Raw genomic sequence first — 26,326 nt, 5'->3', positions numbered from 1 at the left:
ATAGATGAAAGAAAAATAGAGGGTTATGAGGAAGGGAGGCTTTAGTACTTTTTTTTTTTAAAAGGAGTATCTGGGTCGGCACAACATCGAGATCCAAAGGGCCTAAATGTACTGTATTGTTCTATGTTCTAAAAATGTCACATCTTTGGAACATCAGGAAACCAAAGCACCTCGGAGAAACACATGTGGTCACAATCCTCACTTGAAAACAACAAATTCTACTCCTGCTTTGAGTACAATTATTCTAAACATCTTACCCTTGTTAAGTCAAAACAAACAGTTTTTTTTTAAAAAACCTTCACATTGAGCAAATTGTAGGAATAATTATCACTGAATAAGTGAAATTACATTTGTGGAATGTTATTAATCCAACAATGCCAAGTACCCTGTTGCTTAAACGTTTGATAATTCTGTGATGTTCTGCCTTATTCCATAGAAACGAAGGTAACTGCCCAGGGCTCCTGCAGCAATGGAAGTCATATGACTTGAACAGTTACCTGAAAAAAAGGTAAACATCTTAATTATCAGATCACTTCAGGTAAAGATTAATATTTTGTAATTCATTCTATACTGATGATTTCTTAAATATTGTTAATAGTTAAAATTACTCAGCAATGGGATAAAAGTGTCCCTTGTATGAAATAAGGACACTCATGATGAAGCAAAATCTGAAAGTTGCTGTGGTATCTTTGGAGTGAATTATCATCTTTTTACTCCAAAGAGTATTTAATAGAACCCTATTAACCACCCTTTACAAAGTTCACATGAAAGTTTGTTGGTATAATTATTAAATTTGGGTCAGCCAATTACAGGTTTAGGTTATCAGAACGGCCACATATTGATCACCAATGACAAAACTAAGCCTTAATTCTTTTTCACTCAGTGCTGCGTGCTTATTGGATCAAGGGAAATAAGGTAGGAGTATTTTACTGGATGCAAAACCTAGTAGTAAAAAGTACGTCTTATCCACGTCTTTTCAAAGCTCTATTGGTAATGGAGTGGAGATTGGATGGTTCAATAGAAATATACTGAGGAAATCACTGGGCGAAAAAAAATCACTGCTGGCAACACTGGCTAGAAGACAAAAAACTTCTACTTTTAGAATAATGGATGTCACTGGAGAAATAATGACGAAGAGGTATTGCTCCCCTTTGATGGTAATCTCTAGTATTTTGTGTTACTGCCACCTGTAAGAAATAGAGGACAAAGGTATGGAGGTTAGTGAGAATCATGGGGAATTTGGAAGGTGTGGAGATGTAGCTGTTTCTGTGTGCTGTACGTGAAATCTGGAACAGTGTACAAGGAAAACAGAATTAATGTTGTGACAGTGTGCTGTACTCACTGCAACAGTATACATCCTGCTGGACAGTGGATTAGTGTTGTGGCCATGCAGGATGAGGGCAGGGGTGGTACAGCTGTGCTGAGAAGATATTTGAACAGATTTAATGCATCTTCACAACTCAAAACAGAATCATGAAAATTCTTTGCAATACGATACCCATGCTTCTGACGCAGAGTTCTTGCAATTCCTCCCATTGCCAGTTAGCTGGATAGTTTCTTGCCTCAGGAATAATGGGATTTCCCTCTTACTTTGGACTTTTTGGACCAGCAGTTCTGTTGCAATGTCATTGGTGCCTCCCTCTCCAATGTCAGATATTCCAGACATTAATTTCACAAATAGCATTTCTTAAAGGAAGAGATTCCTGAACTACTTATCATGTCTGCTACTCCCGCATCAGAATCTCTTCACAGATTGTGCATCCAATGAACAACATTGATTTTTTTTTGTGTAGTCTGCATCCTAACCAAGCCACTTTGAGTATTACCAGGCATCATCCATACAACCCATATTTATTCAATTGACCTTTCTTGGCATCATATTAAAATATAAAATGTTGAAATGCACATTATTGCGAGGGATCATCATGTACTCTCCTATCTATTTCTAAACAGAAAAAAACAATTACTGCTATCATCTGGAAATTTAAGCTCCAACAATCCTTGAGGTAGAGGAACGAGATAAAAATTGTTTGGGTTAGTTTGTGGAGCAGATCCAATTTATTTCCTTCCATTGAGACACTCAAATATTCACAGATTAAAGATGATTATACCAAGCTTTAATATGCATTTGCAATTTGTGCCTGACACCAGTCAACTATTAGGTACCAGATCTCAATACCAGAAACTATCGTAAACACTTGATAGAAATATTTTACCAGTCATTTGGATGTCCATTCTCTTCACTCTCTTGCGTTCTGTGAATGCTTTTTTTGTCATCTCTGGCTGTACAAACCAATCTAATTTTGTACAAAATACAAAGTTTGAATTGTGGGAAAACATTTCAATATTTTTTTTAAATAAAAACAGCACATTACTTTTTTTTTTAGAAACTTTAACGTTGAAATTTATACACTAGTTGATGTAACTGACAGAGTGGAAACACTGCTTTTTAAATACAAAGTACTTGGAACCTTCAAAACTTTTTATTTTAAAATATTGACATGCTTCAATAATGGAAACAATCGAGTTGTGTTTCCAATACCGCTTGAGCAGATGGACCCTGCAGTGGAGCTTTGAGATTTCATTGGACACACACAGGTTTGGCCCACTGAACTAGCAATGCCCCTCAATGCATTCTTTTTGCTGTCACCACTTATGGAGGAGAACCAGGTTGTCAGCACAAGGAAGGTGCATGGAGGGTCTGACTGGGACACTTGTGGGGAGCTGAGCTGGATCGTTAGCACAAGGAAAGTGCACCGAGGGTCTGACTGAAACACTTGCATAAAGGTGAGCCAGACCGTTAGCACAAGGTCCTGCCAGGAACACACTATTGTCAGCACGAGGAGGGTGCGCCAAAGGCCTAACCAGGACAATTGCATGGAGCTGAGCCAGGTTCTCAGCACAAGGAAGATTTGCCAAGGGCCTGACTGGGACATGAGTCTGAGCCTGGCGGGGTGGGGGGTGGGGGGGGAATGGGGAGATGGCAATGGTGTGGATCACTGTCAAGATCTGGATTTTTAGACCCCGCATACAAGATGGCCCTGATTTTCAGGCAACATTTTAAGTCAAGTTTCAGATCATCCTGTATGCCGGTATATAGTCTAGGTTAAAAAAAAATCAAGTTTAAAATTGGCAAGGGTTAATTATCACAGCAGCAGTTAGCGTCACGGCTAGCCCAATGCTCTTACAGTGCCAGCAACTGGGGTTTGAATTTAAATTTACGGGAATTACTGGATTAAAGAGAACTTTACCTAATTAAAGACAACAATACACATTTTTTTCTTCAGATTACTTTAAGTCCCGTCTTTTAAACGGTATATTCTTAATGCAAGTGTATTAGTTCGACAGTGGAAGACCGTCTCAGTCAACTGGAAAATTTGCATATCCATGATCCCCATAGGTGCCAGATAATGGAGATTCTACTGTAGTAGAAGAAAGGGAAGTGAATCTCCAGAATTACTCCGCATCTACCCAAACCTGCAAAATTACCCACTTCTGACCTTTTGAAAGGAGGAAGGCCAGTGACGAAGCTGATGTCACAACCCTGAGAAACTCTGACATAGTTGCCCTGGTGCCGAAAGATTAATTGCCAACAACTACAGTCGTTGTCCTTTGTGTAGGTGTAGTGGACAAAGACACCCTTCATGTTAAGCACATGTGCTCTTACCTCCAAAGTTCACCTGATTTCCATATTGCATCTTCATCAGAACCTTTCCAAAACATCCCATTAAGCTTTAACTTTAAACAATGAATTTTAGTCAATTGACTCACCATGCCTCTCGTAGCAGCCACTGCTGTGCTGCCATGGCAGAATGGCCTTAAGCCACCGGGCCTTGTAGAAATCTGAATATCCAATCATCCCACAGAGCAAGACTGTACAAATTAAAAATTTAGCAGAAACATTGATCTCAAATAAGTAAAGTCCAACACAAATACTAAATTCAGTATACTCATCAACCCATCTCACATTCTTTACTGTCTCAGAAAACAGAGCTCGAGAAGAAATCTGCATTCATATTTTGCTCCACCACTTGCCTGGCTGCACTTTTCCTTTCAGTGAACACCTTATTGAAACTTATAAATTGATCGTTGTTGAATGGCCAAGCAGGGACCAAATACACTTCTCCTAGTTCTCTTGGTCTTACCCTGCCCAATATAATCTTTCATTAGAAGCTATAATACTGGAGAAACTCGGCAGGTTAAACAGTGTACTTTATGTAGCAAAGATAACAATACTTACCTAACATTTCAGGCTTGAGCCCTTCATCAAGATGCAGGCAAAATGTAGACAGGCACCAGACAAATTTTTTTTTTTTAATATTTGAATTTTGTTCAAATCCCTGTATCTTGATGAAGGGCTCAAGCTCAGAGCATTGGTTCTGTATCTTTATCTCCGCTACACTGCTCATCCTGCTGTGTTTCTCCAGCATTGTGTTTTTACTTCAACCACGGTGTCTGCACTTTCGTGTTTTATCTCTGAAGTTGCAGTGGTTCAAGGACAAGGTCAGCAGAGCAACTAAGGGACATCATTAATTAGTTTGGCATTATTGAAGCTATGGCCCAGACTCACAAGCAGGAGATCCTCACAGCAACATTGATGGACCAACTATAAACAGTTTACCAGCAGGTAAACAAGAGACTGCAGAACCTATGGTTGAAAGCTGGATGCTGGAAAACTGGAGAAACACACTCATTGCTGGAGGAGCTCAACGGGTCAGGCAGCATCCATGAAAGGCAATAGATGGTCAACATTTCAGGCTGAAGTCCTTCATCAGGAATGAGAAATCAGAAGATTGCAGGCACCCAAGTGGTAGAGCAAATTCCTGATGAAGCATTTCCCAAAAAGTTGACTGCTTGTTGCCTTCTTCAGATGCTGCCGACCTCATGAGTTCAAGCAATTTGTGCATTCTAACAGGACCTGGAGAACACTGGGGATTGAACTGACTAGACAATAACTTCCCGAAAAAGGAAATGTCGAGAACCTGTCCCCATCTTATGATATCATGCCATCAACATAGGCCAGGGAAAGGGAGTGATGACTGTCCTTGAACTGCACCAATAGATTATTTAGGCCAATGGTTCTTGACTTTTCCGCCGCTCGCATACCACCTTAAATAATCCCTTGCTAACCACAGAGCACCTATGACATCCTATGCCATTGGTTAGCAAGGGGTTACTTAAGGTGGTATGAGAGCAGGGGAAAAACTTGAGAATTACTGATTTAGGCAAATGAGACATCAAGTTGCTTAGCTTCTCAGAAGAATCATTGGGAGAGTTAATGGGCTGAAGCTCTTCCAAAGCTTAATAATGTTCAGAAGAGTAGTTATCAATTACATATTCAATTCTACTTAATTAATTTTCATTCTAGCTCCAAATCTTTTACACACAACATTCCTGGTCTTAATAAATGAGATGGGTCATAATAGATTGATCTGCAAAATAAACTCCTCATTCTTCCCATAGTTATTTTGTCTGCATTTCCCACCTTATCACTGCAGAATGCAACAAAAGTTCATGCAGCTTTTTAAAATGAGGGGTGAGGAGGAACAGAGTGGAAATATGTACAGATATTATCAAAAGTTAAGTGGATGATTGATGTACCGAAGCAGGAGTTGCTTTTAAGGACTAATATTTAAAGAAGCTATTCTTTAAAAGTGCTTGGGACTTTAGACTGGGTCCCTGCAGAATTCTCTGTTCAGTGCCATCTCAATTTTGGTGTCCTCTTCTAGACACCAAGACAAAAGCTGTTTAGGCCTTTGATACAATGCAGAGATCTGTAAAAGAGTACAGAATGACAGATTTACAAAGAAAAACTCTGTAAGTGTTTATGTGTAAGCTTTGAATTAAAGCACAGTTACACAACTTGGAGCGCATCAGGAGGCCTTTCTCAGACTATTGGACTTCTATATAAAACAGAATAGTTAAAGAAACAAGGCAATGCAGTGATGGATTCAGCAAGGGCCTGTAGAGTGAACGAACTCTCTGCAGACTGCACCAATAATACAATTCAAGCCAAGGACATCTCCAAAATATAACAGGCAAGCTTACAGGTTTGGTAACTATGCCTCATCTAAATTTAGAAGTTGAAGCTTTCTGCCAAAGATGGTCACACAATCACCTGATTGTACTTCCTGAAGCACAAACATTGAGCCTCCTGTGCTCCAGAAACAAGTTTATCCAATCTCTCCCCCATAACTTAACCCCTCTAAACCAGGCAATATCCTGGTAAACCTCTTTGGTGCTATTTCCAAAGCCTCTACGTCCTTCTTGTAATATTAATGTTTTCTTAACAATTCACCTTAAATTTTAAGCCACCTACTATTTTCCAAAAATAAATCACGTAGATAGATTGGAAAGCCTTCTTCTTCGATTTCCAAGTTTCTGTGCATCATATTGGTGCAGTAAACTTTCTTGCGTTGCTGCAGACTGACTCCACTTCTGGACTTTGGATCGACTGATCCTATAATATTTTTGCAATTTTTCTAGAATTGAAATTGAAAATTAGGTCAGTTAGGAAGAAATATTTTTTGTTTAGAAATTGACGTGTTACACCGAGGTCCTCATACTTTTCAAATGGAGGGGCACATTACATGTCATTGCACTGATTGTCTGGGGGTCCCCAGAGCCCATGCAAATGGATCACAGGCTGGAAATTCAATTGTGCTGCAAAAACAAAGTGCCTAGGTCCATTCCGCACCTCTCATCAGGAGGTGCATCCAGGTGGGAATACAATACCATCACAGTCATCATCCCCAAGCTCTAGGCAGGCCTGCTGACCATCCAAGGTACAATTGCTCGGCAGTGGTGGTAGTGCACGGTTCTCTGATCACCATACACAAGCTCCCGCAACACTCATCACAGTTACTTCCAGGGTCATGAACAAAGTGAGGAAAGCAAGTCCACAGAACTTTCTTTCAATCCCTCCATCACATACACGTTGAGAAGGAGACACGTAGGGGACGACCCTACAGGATAATGACCATGGCAGCAGACCAGAGGGGCTCAGCAACTAAATGGGGTGGGGGGGGTGCACACAGGCTGCTGGCAACTTGCAGTCAAAGGACTCGCATAGGCTGTGGGTTGCTGGAGACTGACTCCTGGGATTTGAAGTCAAGAAGGGCTCTCGAAGGGCTTTGGCAGCTTCCTGATTGTATCGGACACTTGGATCTGGAGCTCAGCTGGTCATCGGATAGAACAGGAGTCTGGGCAGCTGCAGGGGCTTTGGAAGCACTGGAGGCAAATCTGAAGGGACTCTCTTTTGTTTCTCTCTCTTACTGCAAGGGGCACCAGGCAATAATAATGGCAATCAAAAGGAATTTTCAAATAATATTACATTTTCTGTTTTATTACATAACAATAAAAGAATCTTGAATATGTGCACACACACATTTAACCCTTTGGACTCCCACGGACGCAGTCTGGAATATAGTATATATTACAAAAAGGTTCAAAATAGCCAGAGATCAATGTGCCCCTCCAATCCAAAAGCACCAATTCAAATTCCTTGACCAACCCAGCTTCCATTTAATGACGATGGGCATCAATGGGCACATTTCAACCCATTGCACCAATACCCTTCTCTTGGAAGCGAAGATGGCACACAAGCAGATATGTGACTGGTAGTACATGCCCAAAAGATCATGGTGTGGAATATGGCTCTGCTACCATACACGTCTTCAGCTAGAGGTAGTGTGAATGCAATTGTAGTACATAATCCCCGTTCTCAAGCTCATATTCAGCTTCCACCATCTTTCTTCTTTGTAAAATGAATCAAGTATGAACATGGACTCTTACTGGGACCACATCTTGAGCCCTCTCACTTTTAATATCCCACCCACTCAAGCCGCTGCAAGTGAGCATGAATGAACTGACTTGTACTTGCATCCACCAGGTCAGGCTCTGGAACTCCACGTGGAGCTGAAAATAGTTTAGAGGTAGGAACTTCATCAGGCAGCTAGATCATGGGAAAAATGGTAACATGTGCAAGCTCCCTGGAGGATGAGTCACATGCTCACTCTAAGAACACAAGGGAGTCCATCTGCAGCATCTCACCTAGTGCGCTGTAGCATCTAAAACTTGCCCTTTCCTGCATGGAAGGTGTGGCAAATTTCACAGCAACTGCTACAAATTCAATCATAGTGTAGAGTCCAGGTGAAACACTAAAGTCTGTAGACACAGTCATTGAAGTAAAAAACACAATGCTGGAGAAACTCAACAGATAATACAGCATACTTTAAAGAACAAATACATAGCCAACATTTCAGGCTTGAACTCCAGCAAGGTATGAGCAAAATGTAGACAGACATCAGAATAAAATGGAGGAGGGGGGTCCAGGAACACAATCCTACAGGCAGGAGACGATAGGTGGATAAGGGAGGGAGGGCATGAGAAAACAGGAGGAGGAGGGATAGCTCTGTGATTAAAGAGGGAAGGGTGAAGAGCTGGAGAAAAGGAGACAGGGGTAAAGAAGAGAGGGAGAATGGTTTAGCAGAAACTGGAGAAGTCAATCTTAATGCCTTCCAGGTGGAGAGTGCCCTATGTAGGGACCAATGGCCAAGGACAGTTACAGGAAAGTGGACAACCCCTGATCCTACACCAGAAACTCAGAGAGCTCCCCTGTAGGTCAATATTCATGGTCAGGTGAGTATCCTGGCAGTCTCACAATCCAGCCTATACAGAACAATCAATTTACTGAATTGTTGCCCTGTGAAAACATCAATAGGTTCTTGGAAATACAAATCAACTGTTCCCTGACAGAGCAGATCACAGGGAGTTCATCACTGCCACAACACTACCAGCATCTCATTTCTCAGAGAGTACAGTACAAATTCCCCTCATCTCATCAGAAATGCAGATTGAAAACTAAAAATAGATAGATAAAGACCAAAAACATGGGTCATCTGTGACATCCATCTTCAAAAGCTGGACAACTGCAATGATTGTTCATACATATGCTGTGAGTGAGAGGTCAGGAGATCAATTTTAACTCCAGAAATATTAACATATAGGCCAAGCTGGACCTGACCGGAGGGGCAATGAGATCTGTAGGAGGACTGCTGGACAAAGTCCTTACGGTAGAGGAAGTTAAAGAATTTCATGTATGTTACATTTTAAATGTAGTATTACATGACAAAAATAGAGCCTTTACCTTATGATCCTCTTAATGCAAAAGGTTCCAGGAAACCATTAAGAAAAATGTAATCTTTCTCTGGTCAATATTTATTACAAAACTTTATTTTAATTAATGCTTTGGTTGTGAGCGTATATTACCAGTTTGGTTTTTTTTTAATTCTCTTGTCCAGCCCATTTAAATTTCAAGCTTTTACCTGATGTTAAAATTATGGTAAATCTGGCAATTTCTTTTTATGTTGGTGTCTACTGTTATCCAAGCTACCCAAGGTGGAATTATTGGAGCAAATTTTCCCTAATTCTACACTATAATTGGTTCTGAAGATCATGTTCGGACAACTCTCAGAAGAAATTGGTGCTGTGGGCCTCAGTGATTTATTTATTCCTTATTCTATCATTTGAAATCTCCCACTTCTAAGACAGTCTCTCGATGTTGAGGAGGACTCATTTCCACTTGACCCCTGTGGGTCGTGAGGTGACTAGTGAAGCCAACAGGTGAGACAGCGGTTACTTCACAAGGCAGGTGGATGAGATATTTGGGATCTTCTCACCATTTAGATGGTACTCCTGCCACATCTGTGCACTCCCAACAAATAAACTCTGGGTTCTCAGAACCACAAAAATCAAGTGGAAACAAGTGAATTAAAAGGCAACACATAATGGTCATGTAAATTAGAAACAATAAATCAAAGATCAGTAAAAGTGTTAATTTTTAAGATTACATTCCATAGTTTCTATATATTTTGTTTAAACATTTATAGGTGCGTAATAAAGAATGAAAGAAAATATTATAGATTAACTTTGAAAATATTGCTGCTCAATAATATGCCTGAGAAATAATTAGTAAAGACACGATGATGGAGAAACTCAGCAGGTCAAACAGTGTCCTCTATGTAGCAAAGATTTTAAAAATACATAAACACAGAGATGAAGGGCTCAAGCCCGAGACATTGTTTATGCATCTTTTATCTTTTCTACATAAAGGACACTGATTGTCCGACTGAGTTTTTTCAGCGTTGTGTATTTACTTCGTGTTTTACACCTGAAAAACAGTGAAGATTTCTAATTGAGGGAAGATGAACAGTCTTGATTTTCACAGTCACAGCATTTGACCTCAATTGAGGTAATTGAACCTCAAAAGGTGTTCATTTGGAAACATGGCACATTTACAGTTTTCAATGAGCTTTACTGCATGGCTGGAATTGCAGGTAAAAGCAGAGAATGGTAATTAGTTTTGCTTTGGTCACCTGATCTTCGAGAGAATTAACAATTCTGTGGCTGGTCCAGATAGATGGTTTGTTGCAGTGTTTGTGAAATAAGGTGCCAATTTGCTAACCCACCCTTATTCTCTTGAGTTTGTTTTGGAATTGAGTTTGTTTTTCCTGACTGTGTGCAGAGTTTCCTGTGACTTGAACGGAGGTGAATCAAACAGAAAAGATTTTAAAAACCTCAGGGTAACAAGTACTGTGTTTCTGGAGTTATTAGTTAATTGGGGCTTATGGAGAGCATAGCAAAAATAATGATAAATAATGCAGGGATCACCTTTAGAGTTTACATTATTGCAGTAATAAAAGTAACTGCTTTTCAATCATACCTGTGAATCAGTCAATTTTACTTACCATTTCAGCAATAATGTAGTACAACAATTGGTGTGACAGGGAGTAATTTTGGCAAATTTCTCTTGACATCAATTTCCTACACACGAGTGTATTTAGGCAAGGCACTCTGTGATCCTTCCTTGATTTTAAAGAATAAAAAAAAACAATTTCACAACAGTTTGAGGGCTACAACATTACTAGCTCATTTGAAATTATATTGAAAACCATTCTCTAGCTGTCTCCCCAAGCACTTCATTCTCCTTGGCTCCCTCCTAATCTTCTTCTTTCTTTGGCTTGGCTTTGCGGATGAAGATTTATGGAGGGGGTAAAAGTCCACGTCAGCTGCAGGCTCGTTTGTGGCTGACAAGTCCGATGCGGGACAGGCAGACACGGTTGCAGCGGCTGCAGGGGAAAAATGGTTGGTTGGGGTTGGGTGTTGGGTTTTTCTCCTTTGCCTTTTGTCAGTGAGGTGGGCTCTGCAGTCTTCTTCAAAGGAGGTTGCTGCCCGCCAAACTGTGAGGCGCCAAGATGCACGGTTTGAGGCGATATCAGCCCACTGGCAGTGGTCAATGTGGCAGGCACCAAGAGATTTCTTTAGGCAGTCCTTGTACCTTTTCTTTGGTGCACCTCTGTCACGGTGGCCAGTGGAGAGCTCGTCATATAACACGATCTTGGGAAGGCGATGGTCCTCCATTCTGGTAGATCATCTGTAACTATACTTTTTTGCCTAATTGTATCCTTGTGTAATATATTGGCATGTTGTTCAGGTAAAAAGTATAATTGATGGTGTACCAGTCATACAAAGGTTATCACATGCTATTACAGTGCCAGTGACCCAGTTGGAATCTGGCACTGTCTGTAAGGAGTTGTACGTTCTCCCAAGTTTGCTTGGGTTTCTTTCAGGTGCACCAGATTCCTCCCAACATTCCAAAAAAAACTTCAGGGATTGTGGGTGAATTGGGGTATTTGGACAGCACAGGCTCATGGGCCAGAGGGGCCTGTTCCTGTGCTGTCCGTCTAAATTTTAAAAAATGATTGGTACACCAACAGTCTTCCTATGTGCTTGAGAAATACTTCAAGCATTACAGAAAGCAGCCAGTAGAAGGGATGACTGAATTTTTTTTTCCCCCAAGCATTTCCTCAGGATTGATTGCTGCACACACTTGTATCCCAGTCAATTCGTGGGACGTGCACAACAGCAAGATCCATTCATAACTGGTTCGTGCTCCAAAGAAGCAAATGGGTTGGGTGAGGGGTACATCACTGGAGGCGGCAAAACTTGATCCAATCCAAATCCATTCTCAAAAGGTCTCCCCGAAAATTGGAGACATCCTGTCCAAATACCTTCTCCTCTCCTACTTCGCTGGTTGCTTTGTGTTAGTGTGTGCTGTGACAAAAATAAAAAATATTGAATAATAGGCTCTCAATGGCCAAAAATACACAGACAAAATAGATCAAAAAAAATCAGATGAGGTTCCACAAGTCAAATATGGAGATTTAGAAAGTAAAGTTAAAAATAAAATCTTGTAAAAGTAGTGAACTCAGGAACACTACCAGAGCCTCTTACTAGTTAGAGTGCAGTAATGGTATAAACCAGAGGAAGGCCTGGCTGGAGAATGATGCAAATGAGACAGATCCCGATTCCTAGGAGACAGGAATCGGTTCTGAGGGAGGCGAAGCTGGAAGGGCTGAAACCAGTATCCTTGGAGAAGTGTTTGCTCATGTTTTTGCAGAGGGTTTAAGCCAAAATAGTGAGTGAATGGAAGCCTATTTAGGGAGAGAGGAACAAGAAACTAGGATAGGAACAGGAAATAGGAATAAAAAACAAAAAGTGGAAAGCCAAGAAGTACAGGACTCTTAAGGGATGGTCGAGCAAGGTTAACTAAATTTTGTACGTCTCACTATTTGGAGTATTCTTAATAATCTAGATAAGTTACTGCCACAAATGAATGTGGTATCATTGGGAATGCAGAGACATGGCTGTCAGACGCAAGGGTGGGAAATGAACATCCAGGGGAATTTACTATCTCACTAGGCCAGGCAAAAAGAAAAGGAGGTGGATTGTATCACTACTCTAAGAGATGATTTATGGAGTAGCAAGGAAGGATATTTGCAAAGAGGAAGTAGAATCTTTTTGGGTTGAAATAGTCAAAAAGCCTTCGCGAAAGTGGTTTACAGGCTCCACAAAAAAAGTAATTTGGGAATGACATTAAGCAGGAAAATGAATAAAATGGGGAATCTACACATTGGTTGGACTATACAAATTAGTAACAATATTGTGGAGGAGGAATTCCTTGGATTATGTAGTGTACAGGTTAGTTTTGCAGTCCAATACGTCAAGGAACTAACTAGCCAGACTATTGTTGATTGGATATTGTATAATGAAAAAAGGAAATCTTAAAACTGTGAACAAGAAGAAATCATGGAATAGATCCAAGGAATCCTGATACTGGGAACAATTCCCATCTGTGGATCAGGAGATTAATTTAAAAAGGGAAATAAGAATATAAACAGCTATCATTTTGAAGGTACAAAAAACCCTCAAGGAGTCATATTCTGATGAAGGTCACTCTCTCAAAAAAAGTTTATCTTTCCATAGGTGCTGGTGTTTTTCATATATTTTCTGTCTTTGTTTCAGATTTCCATCATCTTCAGTTTTATCTCAATACCCATTTTCTAGGTTTCTTTAATCCCACAAAATAACCATCTATTTTAAAGAATGGTAAGCAAGTGTAGAACTGTCAAAGAGTAAAGATTTTGTGAAACGAGAAAGTCTGCCCACACTGATTGTAGTTACTACATAAAAGTGCTGGAGAAACTCAACAGGCCACGTAGCGACCATAGGAGGCCAAGAGAATGGGATTGAGAGGAAAATACATTAGCCATGATTCAAGTTGCAGAGCTGGCTCGATGGATGGAACAGCCCAATTCTATTCCTATGTCTTATGGTTTGTTTTTTTGGGGAATATTTTAATTTTCAAACATAACAAATGTACATCTTTTACATAAATAGTAAAATGCTGCTTACATGCAAATTAAAAATCCTTAAAAATACAAATTTTCATAAATATTTGTAACAAAAATCAACCAAAAATAAAATTTCCAAACAATAAACATTCAAACACCCACCCCACCCCCTTAAACAGGATAAATAGATACAGGGTCCTTTCTTCCACCACCGGAACTTAAAGTCCATTTAATTAAAAGCAAAAAAAATTGAGGGAAGATCATAAATTTACAACAGCTATATACTTGTGCACCAATAGAATTCAAATACATTTGCCAGGTCTTGAGGCATGTATCATGTTTGTTTGGCAAATTATAAGTGATCTTTTCCATAGGGATACATCTTTCCATTTCTGATATCCATCTTGCCCAAGAGATTTGTGTATTTGACTTCTATGTGACTGCCACACATTTCTTGGCTATTACCAGTGCATTCTTAGTAAATGATATTTGATACTCTAAGATGATTACTACATCTATAAAATTCCCCAATAAATAGAATTCCAGGTTACCAGGAAATTAACTCCAATAATCTTTAAGACACCTGACACTTCTTGCCAGAAAGAATCAACCTTGATACATGACCACACTGAATGAATATTCCTTCCTCCATTTAACATCGAAAACATTTGAGGTTTCTGGTTTTGATTTGTGCAATCTTTGTGGAGTCAAATATAATTGATGCAAAACAAATGATCTTGCACCAAACCATACCTCACATTGATAATCGTTTACCCCATCTTCACACCATTCAGCCCAAGACTGTTCCAGTAGGTTCACTGCCAGATCAGCTTCCCATCTTTCTCTCGACCTATATATTCCAGACTTCTTCCTGTCTATTTGGATGGCATATTAGAGTAATTTAGGTATTCTACACATCTCCAACACATGCTCCAATTGACTCACTCCCAAAGGAGTCCTATCATTTCCCCAACTAGCTCTTAGAAAAGCCCCTAGTTGTAAATAACAAAGTGCCATTTGGAACACAAGTTGGTTTCATTTGTTCACATTAAAGCCCCATCTTTGTAGCAGTCAACAATGTAACAAATTATTTTCTGTGAACATATATTTAAAATCCTATTTCCCATCATCATAGGAGAACATCAGATTATTACGAGGAGATCTTAAAGATATTCCAGTTTTCCTTCCTATCTTGCCAGACCTTTATCAAATGAATCGAATGAATAGGGTTTGAGGTCTCTATTAATTTCCAATTCCATCTATAGATGAAATCTCTAGGCAATGTTTCATTCATCTTGTGCAGTACCAATATGCACCCATTTTAGTGAATCAGTTTCAAAGAGAAAAAAAATCTCAATTGTGAAGTCAGATCATTTTTTTTTTAAACCTTGGGAGTCTCAATTCCCCCAAATTACAATCTCACGTCAATTTTTCTAATGCTATTCTAGGTACTTTATTATTCCATAAAAATTGTCTTACCAAACCATTTATTATTTTTTTTAAAACTTGTTTGGTAAATCTATTGGTACTGACGAACAAATAGTGAATCTTTTACATAATCATTTTAATACAATACAGAAACATTCCTGATATTTGACTATTGGTTATTATTTTTGCTTGTGGTTTTTGATATAATGCCCCAATCCAGTTAATAAATCCTCATCCTATACCCAACTTTTCCAATGTTTTAAACAAAAAAAAATCCAGGAATTTCTCTATTTCAGTCTAGTCTCCTGGTGAGTCAGATTTATACACGGTTCTTTTTATATATTGTTTAAATATCATTTATCTTTCTGATTTTATGTAACTACCATTTTCCTTCTGAAAAGCATTTCTAGCTTTTGCTGATTTTTCAGTCTTCACTTGCTATGCCAATACTTTGTGCCCTTTCTCCCAATTCTCTTATTTCTGTTTTGTGTTTAGTCTTCTCGAAATGTTTGCAAAGTATTGTATTAAATTTTCTTATTTTCCATTATTCTATTTATCCTGTTGCCCCGTTCTGATATTCTTTCTAATTCCCCATTTCTTTCTCCAGTTTATTTCTACTTTAAATTATTTTTGTAAATGAAATGATTTGTCCTCTTTACTATGCCTTTAATGTATCCCATATTTAAAAACACCATCTGTTGATCCCAAATTTGTTCCACAAAAAATTCAATCTGCTATCTTATAAATTATCTAAAATCCTCTCTTTTTAGCAACATTGTATTCAATCACCACCTATATTCGCTTCTCGTTTTCTGATATTTTTTATTATTAAAGTTTGCAGCGAATAATCCAAATGTAGCCTGGGTAAGTATTTCATTTTTACTACACTTCCTTCAAACTTGACGATCAAAAAAACAAGTCTATTCTAGTATGTGAATCTTTTTTTTAATAAAATTAGTCATCTCTGAGGATTGGACTGCCTCCACATATCCATCAAATTTAAGTCTTTCATATATGAAAGTTAACTTAGTTATTTTTTTCCTGATTTATCGAGAATTGGATCCAAATAAAAATAAGTCCCCACCAATCAATACATTTTGCCTTCCATCTGCCGCTTTTAGAAAGACATCCTTCATAAAGGCCTTGTCATAATTTGGGGTGTAGATTTTCATCAACATCCAAGATTTTGTTTATCATTACATATCTACCCGCTTGGTCCACGGAAATTTCTACAGTAATCAAAACAATTTTAATTAGGATTGCCACTCCTGCTGCTTTTGAATTAAATGATGAAGACCTGCTCCCACCCTACCCCCATAACCACTTCAGTTTGTCATGTTCTGCCTTAAGATGGGTTTCTTGGAGAACCAGATCTTTTTTAAATATGCAAGTATTCTTTTCATTTTGACCAACCCTCCAAGCCATTAATATTAAAACAAACTTCAATGTCTTATCCATAAGCAGCATATTATATATTTATTTATCTGCACAGAATTTATAAATAGTTTCATGATCTGTACCCTCACCCTAAAAATTAGGCAACCTCTGCTCCAACTGTGACGTAGACAGGAAGTCCCCAAGGCCTGCGAGAAAGGCCCGCAAAAGCCTCCAGGGAGGAGGAACTCCTCCACCCTAAAGTGCCATCTTGAAAGCTACACTCCCTTACTGACATCATTAACCACCCCCCCCTCCCCAAACTAGAGTTGCACTGTAGGTACCTTCAGTATCTTCTTTTCACCCTCCAAACTCCAAGAAACGTAGAAAGGATAAAACTTTGACATTTCTTAATAAAATTAAGATGACCTTCAAAAAAAACCGATGTTCATAAAGTATTTTAGTTACACCAGTCTTCACAGTCAACCTTTCTTGTGTCTATCTTCCTTTACTTGCTCCTCTTTATAGTTGTTGAATAAACTCTTCCACCTCTTTTGATTTGAAGCATCTTCTGTTGTCTTCAGAGATTTCCACTCTCAAAGTCGCTGGGTACAACATCGCGTACTTAAAGTTCTTTTCACAGAGCTGCCTCTTGACCACATTGAACTCTTCTGAATTACCACGTTGCTGAAGTCCTGAAAAAACACAAACTTGATCTCTGCATTCTCCCACTTTATTGGGGAACAAGAATTCCATGCATTTTCATTAGGTAACTCAGGATCATCTCTCTATCCTTAAAGCTCAGCAATCTCATCAAAACGGTTTAAGGGTGGACTTCACCCATTCTTGGTCGAAGCGTTCAGTGAGCATGTTCACTATGGACTTGTTCACTGACTTCTTGGGTGCAAAGGACTTGAGGAATCCAAGTCACCAAGAATTTTGCAGCATCTCTGCCTTTTGCACCTTCTCTCAGGCTGACTATTCTCACATTGTTCCTCCAACTGAAGTTCTCCATGTGATCCAGTTTGTCCAGAAGTTGCTTATCTGTTCATCTTCCAGCTTGCTTTCTCAGTTCTTCAATTTGTTTGTCATATTTGCAGAGATCTCTCTCAGTACTATCCATTCTTTCAGTTAAATTGCTAATGGCTTCACCCACCTCTTTCACTGAAGTGGTGAGCTCTTTAATAGCAATCTCCAAAACGTTGTCCCCGACCTCTGAATTCTTGCAGTTTCCAGATCTAGCATTCGCTGGGAAGAGGAGACATCTCCACCCATGCTGTCCATTGGAGTGGCTGTTGAACCTGGTGCTTTACCCACACTCCTGTTCGGCTCCGAATCATGGGTCCTCTACCGGCATCACCTACGGCTCCTAGAACGCTTCCACCAGCGTTGTCTCCGCTCCATCCTCAACATCCATTGGAGCGCTTTCATCCCTAATGTCGAAGTACTCGAGATGGCAGAGGTCGACAGCATTGAGTCCACGCTGCTGAAGATCCAGCTGCGCTGGTTGGGTCACGTCTCCAGAATAGAGGACCATCGCCTTCCCAAGATCGTGTTATATGGCGAGCTCTCCACTGGCCACCGTGACAGAGGTGCACCAAAGAAAAGGTACAAGGACTGCCTAAAGAAATCTCTTGGTGCCTGCCACATTGACCACTGCCAGTGGGCTGATATCGCCTCAAACCGTGCATCTTGGCGCCTCACAGTTTGGCGGGCAGCAACCTCCTTTGAAGAAGACTGCAGAGCCCACCTCACTGACAAAAGGCAAAGGAGGAAAAACCCAACACCCAACCCCAACCAACCAATTTTCCCCTGCAGCCGCTGCAACCATGTCTGCCTGTCCCGCATCGGACTTGTCAGCCACAAACGAGCCTGCAGCTGACGTGGACGTTTACCCCCTCCATAAATCTTCGTCCGCGAAGCCAAGCCAAAGAAGAGATTATGGATCCCCCCTCTCCCCCCTCCCCCCCACTCCGTGCATCTTCCAGTGATCCTTCAACAGTTTTCTGAAGATATATCCACACTTTCTTCAGTCAAAAAAATTCTATCAAAACCACTTTTTCATTGTCTTTTGGTAACTTTCTTGGAGAGCTAGGAGAAGCACATCTGCTCAGCCACGCAGCATGGCCACGCCCCTGTCATATGGTCTGTTGAAAAAAAGTGCTTCAAACATCCAGGTTTATCATTTCTTGACAAACACTGGGATGAAAATTCAATTGTCAATTTAAAAATTAACACCAAGCTCTAATTTCATTCAAAATCTTCATAATTAGACTGCATTTATTGACCTGTAAATTAGGCACAAAATCTGATGGAGAATTTTTTAAATTTTCTAACTCATTTCATTTTAAAACTATAGGTTAATGTGATACTGGAAGAATTGTTAAAGTTTTTAAACTTATTTAGTTGCAACACTGTAATAAGTGAACCGTAAAACTAATTTAGCCAGAGAGAGGATATGCATCAGTTGTCTTTAATAAACTATTTATAATATCAAAAGCAAGACCTACCAGGTACCCAGTAACTGAGACAGACACATGTCACTGATGTTCTCATGAAAACACTCTCTAACTCTCCTTTTAGGATAGACCAATTTCATATCTGTTTGTGTCCATACAGGTCTGAAAGTCCAGAAATGATCTTCTAGTACTTGTTCAAAGGCTAGGTAAAGAAATAAGAATAATTTTAATGCAGCACTCAAAATGAAAAAAAAAATATTTTGCAATAAAATCTCAATGTATACAATTTAGTTATGTTAAAGGAACAGATGTACAGTTGGCAAGATTCAAATCTCATGAACTCTTGGTGTTCTTTGGATGAGTTGCCTCATTCAGATTGATAAAAAAAACACCATTAGAACTTTACCTATTTTCATATATTCCTCAACTTGTACAACTTTACCATGGACAGAGGCATCCAACTTTTTTCCCCTCTAAATAACAATCTAATATCAAAATTGGCTGTGTGAGAGAGAGAGAAAAAACAAGCTGCGGAAACCAAAAGTGACAATTGGAGCAATCTAATCTAATTCAGATAAAGAGAACATATTTTTGCGCTTCCCAAGTAAAACATGAAAAATGTGTAGACACTGTGGTTGAAGTATTGTGTGTTTTTATTTTATTTTGAACTTCCATTTGTTTTTGTGAAGACTGAAGTGATCATCGTCTTTGTTCAATCTTTTATTATTAAAGTCTGTTTAACCAGATTGCTAGTTTTGCAAGCTCTGATTAGAACTATTCCTGGTCTATTGGCCTCCCATCTCAAACTAATTTTCCTCAGCTCCAATCATTGATTATAAATAATAGCTTGTTTTAAAAACTACAAATTGCTTTGTAATGAATCACTTCTTGCTGGCCTGGTCACATCCTCTCCTACTGCAACAACACTGACCTTGCACAGATGCAGAGGGTCCATCTCAGTGGCACCCTGCATTCTGTCTGGAGGACAATAGGACTTGGAGGCCCTGCCCTCAAATTATAAAGCTAAGGGTTTGGCTTTTCCAGCTGTGAACCGCACAATTCAACTCAAGTTTTGAACGTCTTAACATTATGCCTTAAAACAATTAAAACTAAATAAATAATTGGAAAAAATAAAAGTTAATTAAAAATGAAAATTGAACTAAAAACAATTAAACAAAAAAGTTTAAACCTTCAACTTCCTTTGTTTCTTAAATCCTGGTCCTAAAATCCCCTTTGAAATCAATAGCATCTCCAATCATTCTCCACACCTGACATGATACAAGATTAAGAAGCACTTATGCACATATCACCACAGGACCCCAACAAAGTTCAGCATCACAAAATTTCACCACATGGAGTCCGGTGGAGAGCAAATAGACAAATCAAACCTTCCAAGTCTATCCATTAGTTTCTAATGTTAACAATTCATAGGGTACAGGAAAAAAAAATGTGGGACCATACTTCTGGACAAGTGTTGGCATTTCTGATGAACCAACCCCTCCCCCCCTTATTCAGACATCTCTCAAAAGGAAACTTACTTTATTCAAATTAAACTTTAACTGAGTAGCCACAGAGAAAACAGAATACAATAATAATCCCATGACCATGATTAAGTCTGCAATGGTAGGGAGCAAGCCGTCTATTTAGGAGTGAGACGGAAAGAAAAAAAAATCACTCCACATGTAGTTGGCCTCGAGTGGGCACAAATTGAGAAGGGAACACTACAAAGAGCCTAGTTGTGGGGAAAAAAGATATTGATAAACATGTAGCAGAACAATTGTCTGTTGGAATAGGCTCAGGATATCTTTGAAGCTGCTATATTTTGAAGAAAAATAGTACTTCCATCATAATCTATATCATCAAGAAATAAAATCTCAGATCACAATTCATTAGACATCCTAAATGAGAAAGGCACCCAAGTTTAATCAACACATAAAACAGACATTTGTTTAAAGAGACAGTTTTCAATCCTGGTGCTTTGTTCAGCACCAGTAAATCCCATTGCATCACGCATCATAAAACCTATTCTCAGCTGCCAATGCTGTTCCATTTAAAATTCAGATCATCCTTTGTCACAATCAATATTCATTTTGACATCCTGGGAAACAGACTGAATTCAGACATAAATTGGAAAGCTCCACTAGAATTGACATCAAGCCTGCAAATAGATGGATCCAAGTGCTCCCTGGGGTACAGGAGTCTCAGTTACTCAGTTAAATTGGACAGTGATACATTGAGGGTTTCACAATTATATCCTCTGCAATTCCTCCCATCAGCTTCCCTAATCATTCTAAAGAATGTTTGTCTCATCTTCACATTCCAACCTGCACTCAATTTTCAGCTTAAATCTTGCATTCGAGGCTCATGAGTGGGAATATGACATCCTGGGCTTAACACTCCTTCAAGAAAATTTATCCAAGTGACAGCTGACATCTAATCACAGGGTGCTTAGTGAAGACAGCATGCCTACACCCCATGGAATCTACTTGGAAATGTGAATAATTGACATTTTAAATCTGCAAGTTTGGAGGTGGAAAAGTATGTTTGATTGCAGAGTTTCATATCGGCAAGGCACTACCATTGGTGCAGTTGAGGAACAGGTGGATTCAAGCCACTCTGCCAGACCCCCAGTATGACAGACAAATGAAAGGGGGAAAAGAGCCCACCAAATAACCTGCCAGAAGGAGTAGGAGGGAGAAGTAAACCCATCCTCTGATCTTTCCAAGAATGTGACTCCCAACACTCAGCTGCTTGAACAGAAGCAAAAAAATAAAAATAAATAAATCAGAAAATGCTGGATACAAGTCAGGCATCATCTGAAAAGAGAACCAGAGGTCCATTAAAACCCCTGGTATCCAGAAGTCAACCAACTAGCAGTTTCAAGCAACAAAAAAAAGAGAAAAATACATTTTAAAAATTAAAATAAATAAGAATATTAGGTAAAAAATACACAAGTTTAAAATTGTAAAAGTTTTCTGAAGCAACTGAAACCTTTGAAGATGGGAACAAATATTCAGCCAGCCAAATACTAATCCCCATAGGTGCCAGATACCAGGGATATTACTGTAATACTTCAGGCTGAAGAGCCTTATCAATTCTGCCTGACCTGATGAATGTTTCATTTTAATTCCAGACATGCAGAATCTGCAGTTCTTTTCATGTTTATTTTCAAAATAGTAATGTGTACAGAATGGATCATCTGCAAGGTGATCTATCACAGACCTACCACAGACAGCTGCAAGTCATAGAGCCATGTCTGAACCATTCTACCCGTCAGTTTAAATTGAACTTTAAATTCCTTTCACCCAGGCTCTTGCAAGATAACTGTAGCAAACCTCAGTTACTGTGTGCCTTTCTACTTGATACGGGCACAAGCAGAGATTCTCCACACTCATTCATCTCCTGCTCCTTGGATAGGCTATCCCATAACGTACTTTCAAGAATAGGTATCAGGGCAGCACAGAGGGACAGCTAGTAGAACTTTTCCCCTCAGTGCTAGGGACCAGAGTTTAGGTGCTGTCTTTGTAGAGTTTGCATGTCCTTCCTGTGCTATATGGGTTTCCACTCAACATTCTAATTTCCTCCCATGGGATAAAAATGGGCAGAAAATCAAATTGGTCAGGATGGGACTAGTGTAAAAATGGATATGAATCAAAAGGTCTGTATCTTTCTATGACTATATATCTGTACAAGGGTTTCCATAATGTTCGAACAGATTGGACCAAACATGGAAAACTCATGCATTTGATGTTATTCACTTGGACGTCTCCCACAATTTCCATAGCGCAAGGCAAACAGCTATACCAACCATGCTCAAGCCTCCAGAGTAGGACCAAAAGGTGCCTGGAGAAACAAGGGAACCAGAATCATTCTTAGTAAGCAAGGCATCTGCAGAAGACAAGATACATCTGTGTCACACACTACTGTGCTTTTGCAAGGAATCTCTTAGAGCATATACCATTACAGCACAATATAAGATCCTCAGCCCACAATGTTGTATCAACCTATACAAACTATCTCAAAGGGGCAGCATGGTTGGCATTCTTCTTTCTTCTTCTCTCTTTGGCTTGGCTTCGCGGACGAAGATTTATGGAGGGGTATGTCCACGTCTGCTGCAGGCTCGTTGGTGACTGACAAGTCCGATGCGGGACAGGCAGGCACAGTTGCAGCGGTTGCAAGGGAAAATTGGTGGGTTGGGGTTGGGTGTTGGGTTTTTCCTCCTTTGTCTTTTGTCAGTGAGGTGGGCTCTGCGGTCTTCTTCCATGGAGGTTGCTGCCCGCCGAACTGTGAAGTGCCAAGATGCACGGTTGGAGGCGATATCAGCCCACTGGCGGTGGCCAATGTGGCAGGCACCAAGAGATTTCTTTAAGCAGTCCTGGTACCTCTTCTTTGGTGCACCTCTGTCTCGGTGGCCAGTGGAGAGCTTGCCATAGAACATGATCTTGGGAAGGCGATGGTCCTCCATTCTGGAGACGTGACCCACCCAGCACAGTTGGGTCTTCAGCAGCATGGATTCGATGCTTGCGGACTGTGCCAGCTCGAGTGCTTCGATGTTGCTGATGAAGTCATTCGAATGAATGTTGAGGATGGAGCTGAGACAGCGCTGATGGAAGCGTTCTAGGAGCCGTAGGTGATGCCAGTAGAGGACCCATGATTCAGAGCCGAACAGGAGCGTGGGTACAACAATGGCTCTGTACACGCGATTCTTTGTGTGTTTCTTCAGGTGGTTGTTTTTCCAGACTCTTTTGTGTAGTCTTCAAAAGGCACTATTTGCCTTGGCGAGTCTGTTGTCTATCTCTTTGTCGATCCTTGCATCAGATGAAATGGTGCAGCCAAGGTAGTTAAACTGGTTGACCGTTTTGAGTTCTGTGTGCCCGATGGAGATGTGGGGGGGCTGGTGGTCATGGTGGGGAGCTGGCTGATGGAGGACTGAGGCTTCATTTGAAAAGACTCCAGTGCAACCTAAAATTTCTTCAGGCTGACTTCCAAGCAAAACATTGGCATAGCAGTTAGCAAAATGCCTTTACAGCACCAGTGATTGGGACCAGGGTTCAAATCCCACGCTGTCTGTAAGGAGTTTGTACATTCTCCCCGAGACTGTGTGGGTTTTCCACAGGGGCTCTGGTTTCCTGAAAGTTTTTTGAAACTTAGCAGAGGAGTAAATTAATTGGGTGTAAAATTGAGCAGCATGGACTTGTGGGCCAAAATGACCTGTTACTGTGCTGTACGTCTAAATTTAAATTTAAAAATAACTAAACCTTCCCTACCTCATAGCCCTCTATTTGTGGATGTCCTGGAACAGCAAATCTCTCTCTGTAAACCGACAAGAACCTTCCTGAGCAGTAACCATTTACCTTTCAAGCACCAAAGCCTGGTGAACTTTGTACATGGTAAATTCTGTGCATAATATAGGAATTGCCGGCAACCAGTGAACTTGGAGGAATGAGAAGTGAGATTGGACTGTGAACTTACACACACATCTGCTTAGAATTAGAAGGGGGTTAAGTTAGTCAATAGTGATAAGTTAAAGTTTGATTCTATTTTCATGTTTAAAGATAATTAAAAACAACTTTTGTTGAAGTAACCATTTGTCTTGGTGAATATCTATGGCTTCTAGGTTTTGGGGTCCTCTGGGCTCATCACAATGCGATTGGATGATAGTCTTTGAGGCAGCTCACACTACTCTTCTTGGGTGCCAGGATGATCTATGTCCCTCTGAATCAGATGGGAACCTCTGACTGCAGCAGAGGTTGAAAACCTCTCAAATTCATAGAAAATCATAGGCTCAAATCTTGAAATTCGTGGGCTCAAAATATAAAAGAGGGAAGCTGCACAAATAACCTGGATTGATGGAGAAGCTAAAATATATGGAATAGATTAATGCTGAAAAGTTTATGAGGGAATTGAATGAATGTTCATCCTGGTCATTTGGGAAGGACTTGCATCGTCTGACAGCCTACTAAATTGTGCAACGTTCCCGAGAGATCCAGTTTGTTACTTACTCCCATTCGGTCTTTTTAAACACCGTCCTCAGTCTCAGTTAACAAGATTGATCGTTGCAATATGAAAAGAAATTCAGTGCCGCTTAAACTCTGACCACAAACGCAGCGATTGTCAGCAACTTTTTGGGGGGAGAACATATGGGAACAGTGCTGCACTATTTACTGCACATTCAACCTCAACCCACTCTTAGTGTCTGAACCGTGTCTGTTCCCACTTCGAACGAAAACGCTCCAGGTCATGACTGAGGCTTCATTTGAAAAGACTGCAGTGCAACCTAGAATTAAAAGATGGAAAGACACAGTAATTGGGAGATGTATAACCGTAAAGGGTTTACCATCAAAATATATCGGTTCTTGGAATTGGACTTCTTTGCTCGCACTTTTCACTGCTGAGCTCATTCTTCTGAAGAGATCCTCCGTCCTCGCATACTGAGATTCTGCTTCAGGTCCGGAAAGAGACCACCTCTTCAAGGTATCTTCCAACAGATCTGCAGGAGCAAAACAGCTCGAAAGAGATTCAGCAGGCAAATCCTGGTGAGAGCTTGAACCAATGTAAAAAGCTCCCAAATATATAGCAACACAGGACACCTTCAATAGGAAGTTCAGTTAAAACCACCTTATTTGCAGTTATCAATTGAAGGCTCACCAGCTCTTTAAATGCTTGATCGTTTTTCTAATGAGGTCTACACATCGCCTACGAAAGAATAATTTACACTTACTGCCAGAACTTCCCTCTCCGAATGCAAGTTTTGCTAACTCTTCAGTACTCGATTTTGCCCCATTAAACCATAATCAAATGCTTCTTTTTATATCAAATTAAAAAGGCACAGACTACATTGTATTATTTTAAATGGCACAATGATATCTGGAATCCTTTTCAGGTGGAAATACCTGGACCATTCCCCCCTCCCCCCCAAAAAAACCCCCAGCAGGTCTCGAAACCTCCAGCAACTCCGACTGGAGGTGTTACTAGCCGGGCAATCGCGCCATCCCTTTCCAATCGCCTGCACGGTTCGTCCCACTTACCTTTCAACATCGCAAACCCAGCAACTCCATCCATATTAACTTGATCATAGTTATTTTCCAAGAAGGAAACTGCCTTCTCCAGTTGGGAGGTAATAGCGTTGATTTGGGGTTCAGTCGCCGAAGTGAAACTTAGTCCAATCACTGCGAGCAGAACAAAATCCATCTTTCCTCTCCCGCTGTTGCCTTGTGGACGATCCCTTTGCAAGGAACATGCACGTGTCTTCCTCCCAGTGGCCACGACCCCAGGGTTGCTTGCCCGACGGAGTCATTTGATTAACATGCATCTGTTCTCGTCCCGAGGGGCTGTAGAAAGAATCCCACGGTGCTGCAGGTAATCAGGACC

At 40.2% G+C, this 26,326-nt stretch overlaps 2 protein-coding genes across 3 annotated transcripts in view; one reads left to right on the top strand and one right to left on the bottom strand.

The window, feature by feature from the left end:
* Positions 1-13,683, top strand: part of ift70 (intraflagellar transport 70) — an 80,508-nt gene extending 66,825 nt beyond the window's left edge. Inside the window, exons 23-25 of one of the 2 annotated variants that reach the window (XR_011347524.1) lie at positions 437-508; positions 884-915; positions 13,366-13,683. The gene's annotated coding sequence lies outside the window, so the exon portion shown is untranslated. The remainder of the gene's footprint in view (positions 1-436; positions 509-883; positions 916-13,365) is intronic. The other variant, XR_011347525.1, reaches the window with a different exon arrangement.
* On the bottom strand, positions 394-26,146 carry c12h16orf89 (chromosome 12 C16orf89 homolog). Its single transcript, XM_069904882.1, has 7 exons — positions 25,984-26,146; positions 25,293-25,445; positions 19,007-19,157; positions 10,749-10,866; positions 6,320-6,482; positions 3,772-3,873; positions 394-497 (listed from the first exon to the last, which is right to left on the bottom strand). Exons 1-7 carry the CDS (start codon positions 26,144-26,146, stop codon positions 394-396), a joined length of 954 nt encoding a protein of 317 aa, XP_069760983.1.
* Positions 26,147-26,326: the final 180 nt, after the last annotated feature.

This window comes from Narcine bancroftii, chromosome 12 (genome assembly GCF_036971445.1).
Source record: "Narcine bancroftii isolate sNarBan1 chromosome 12, sNarBan1.hap1, whole genome shotgun sequence".
In the NCBI taxonomy this organism is placed as follows: domain Eukaryota; kingdom Metazoa; phylum Chordata; class Chondrichthyes; order Torpediniformes; family Narcinidae; genus Narcine; species Narcine bancroftii.
This window is presented reverse-complemented; position numbering and strand designations above follow the sequence as displayed.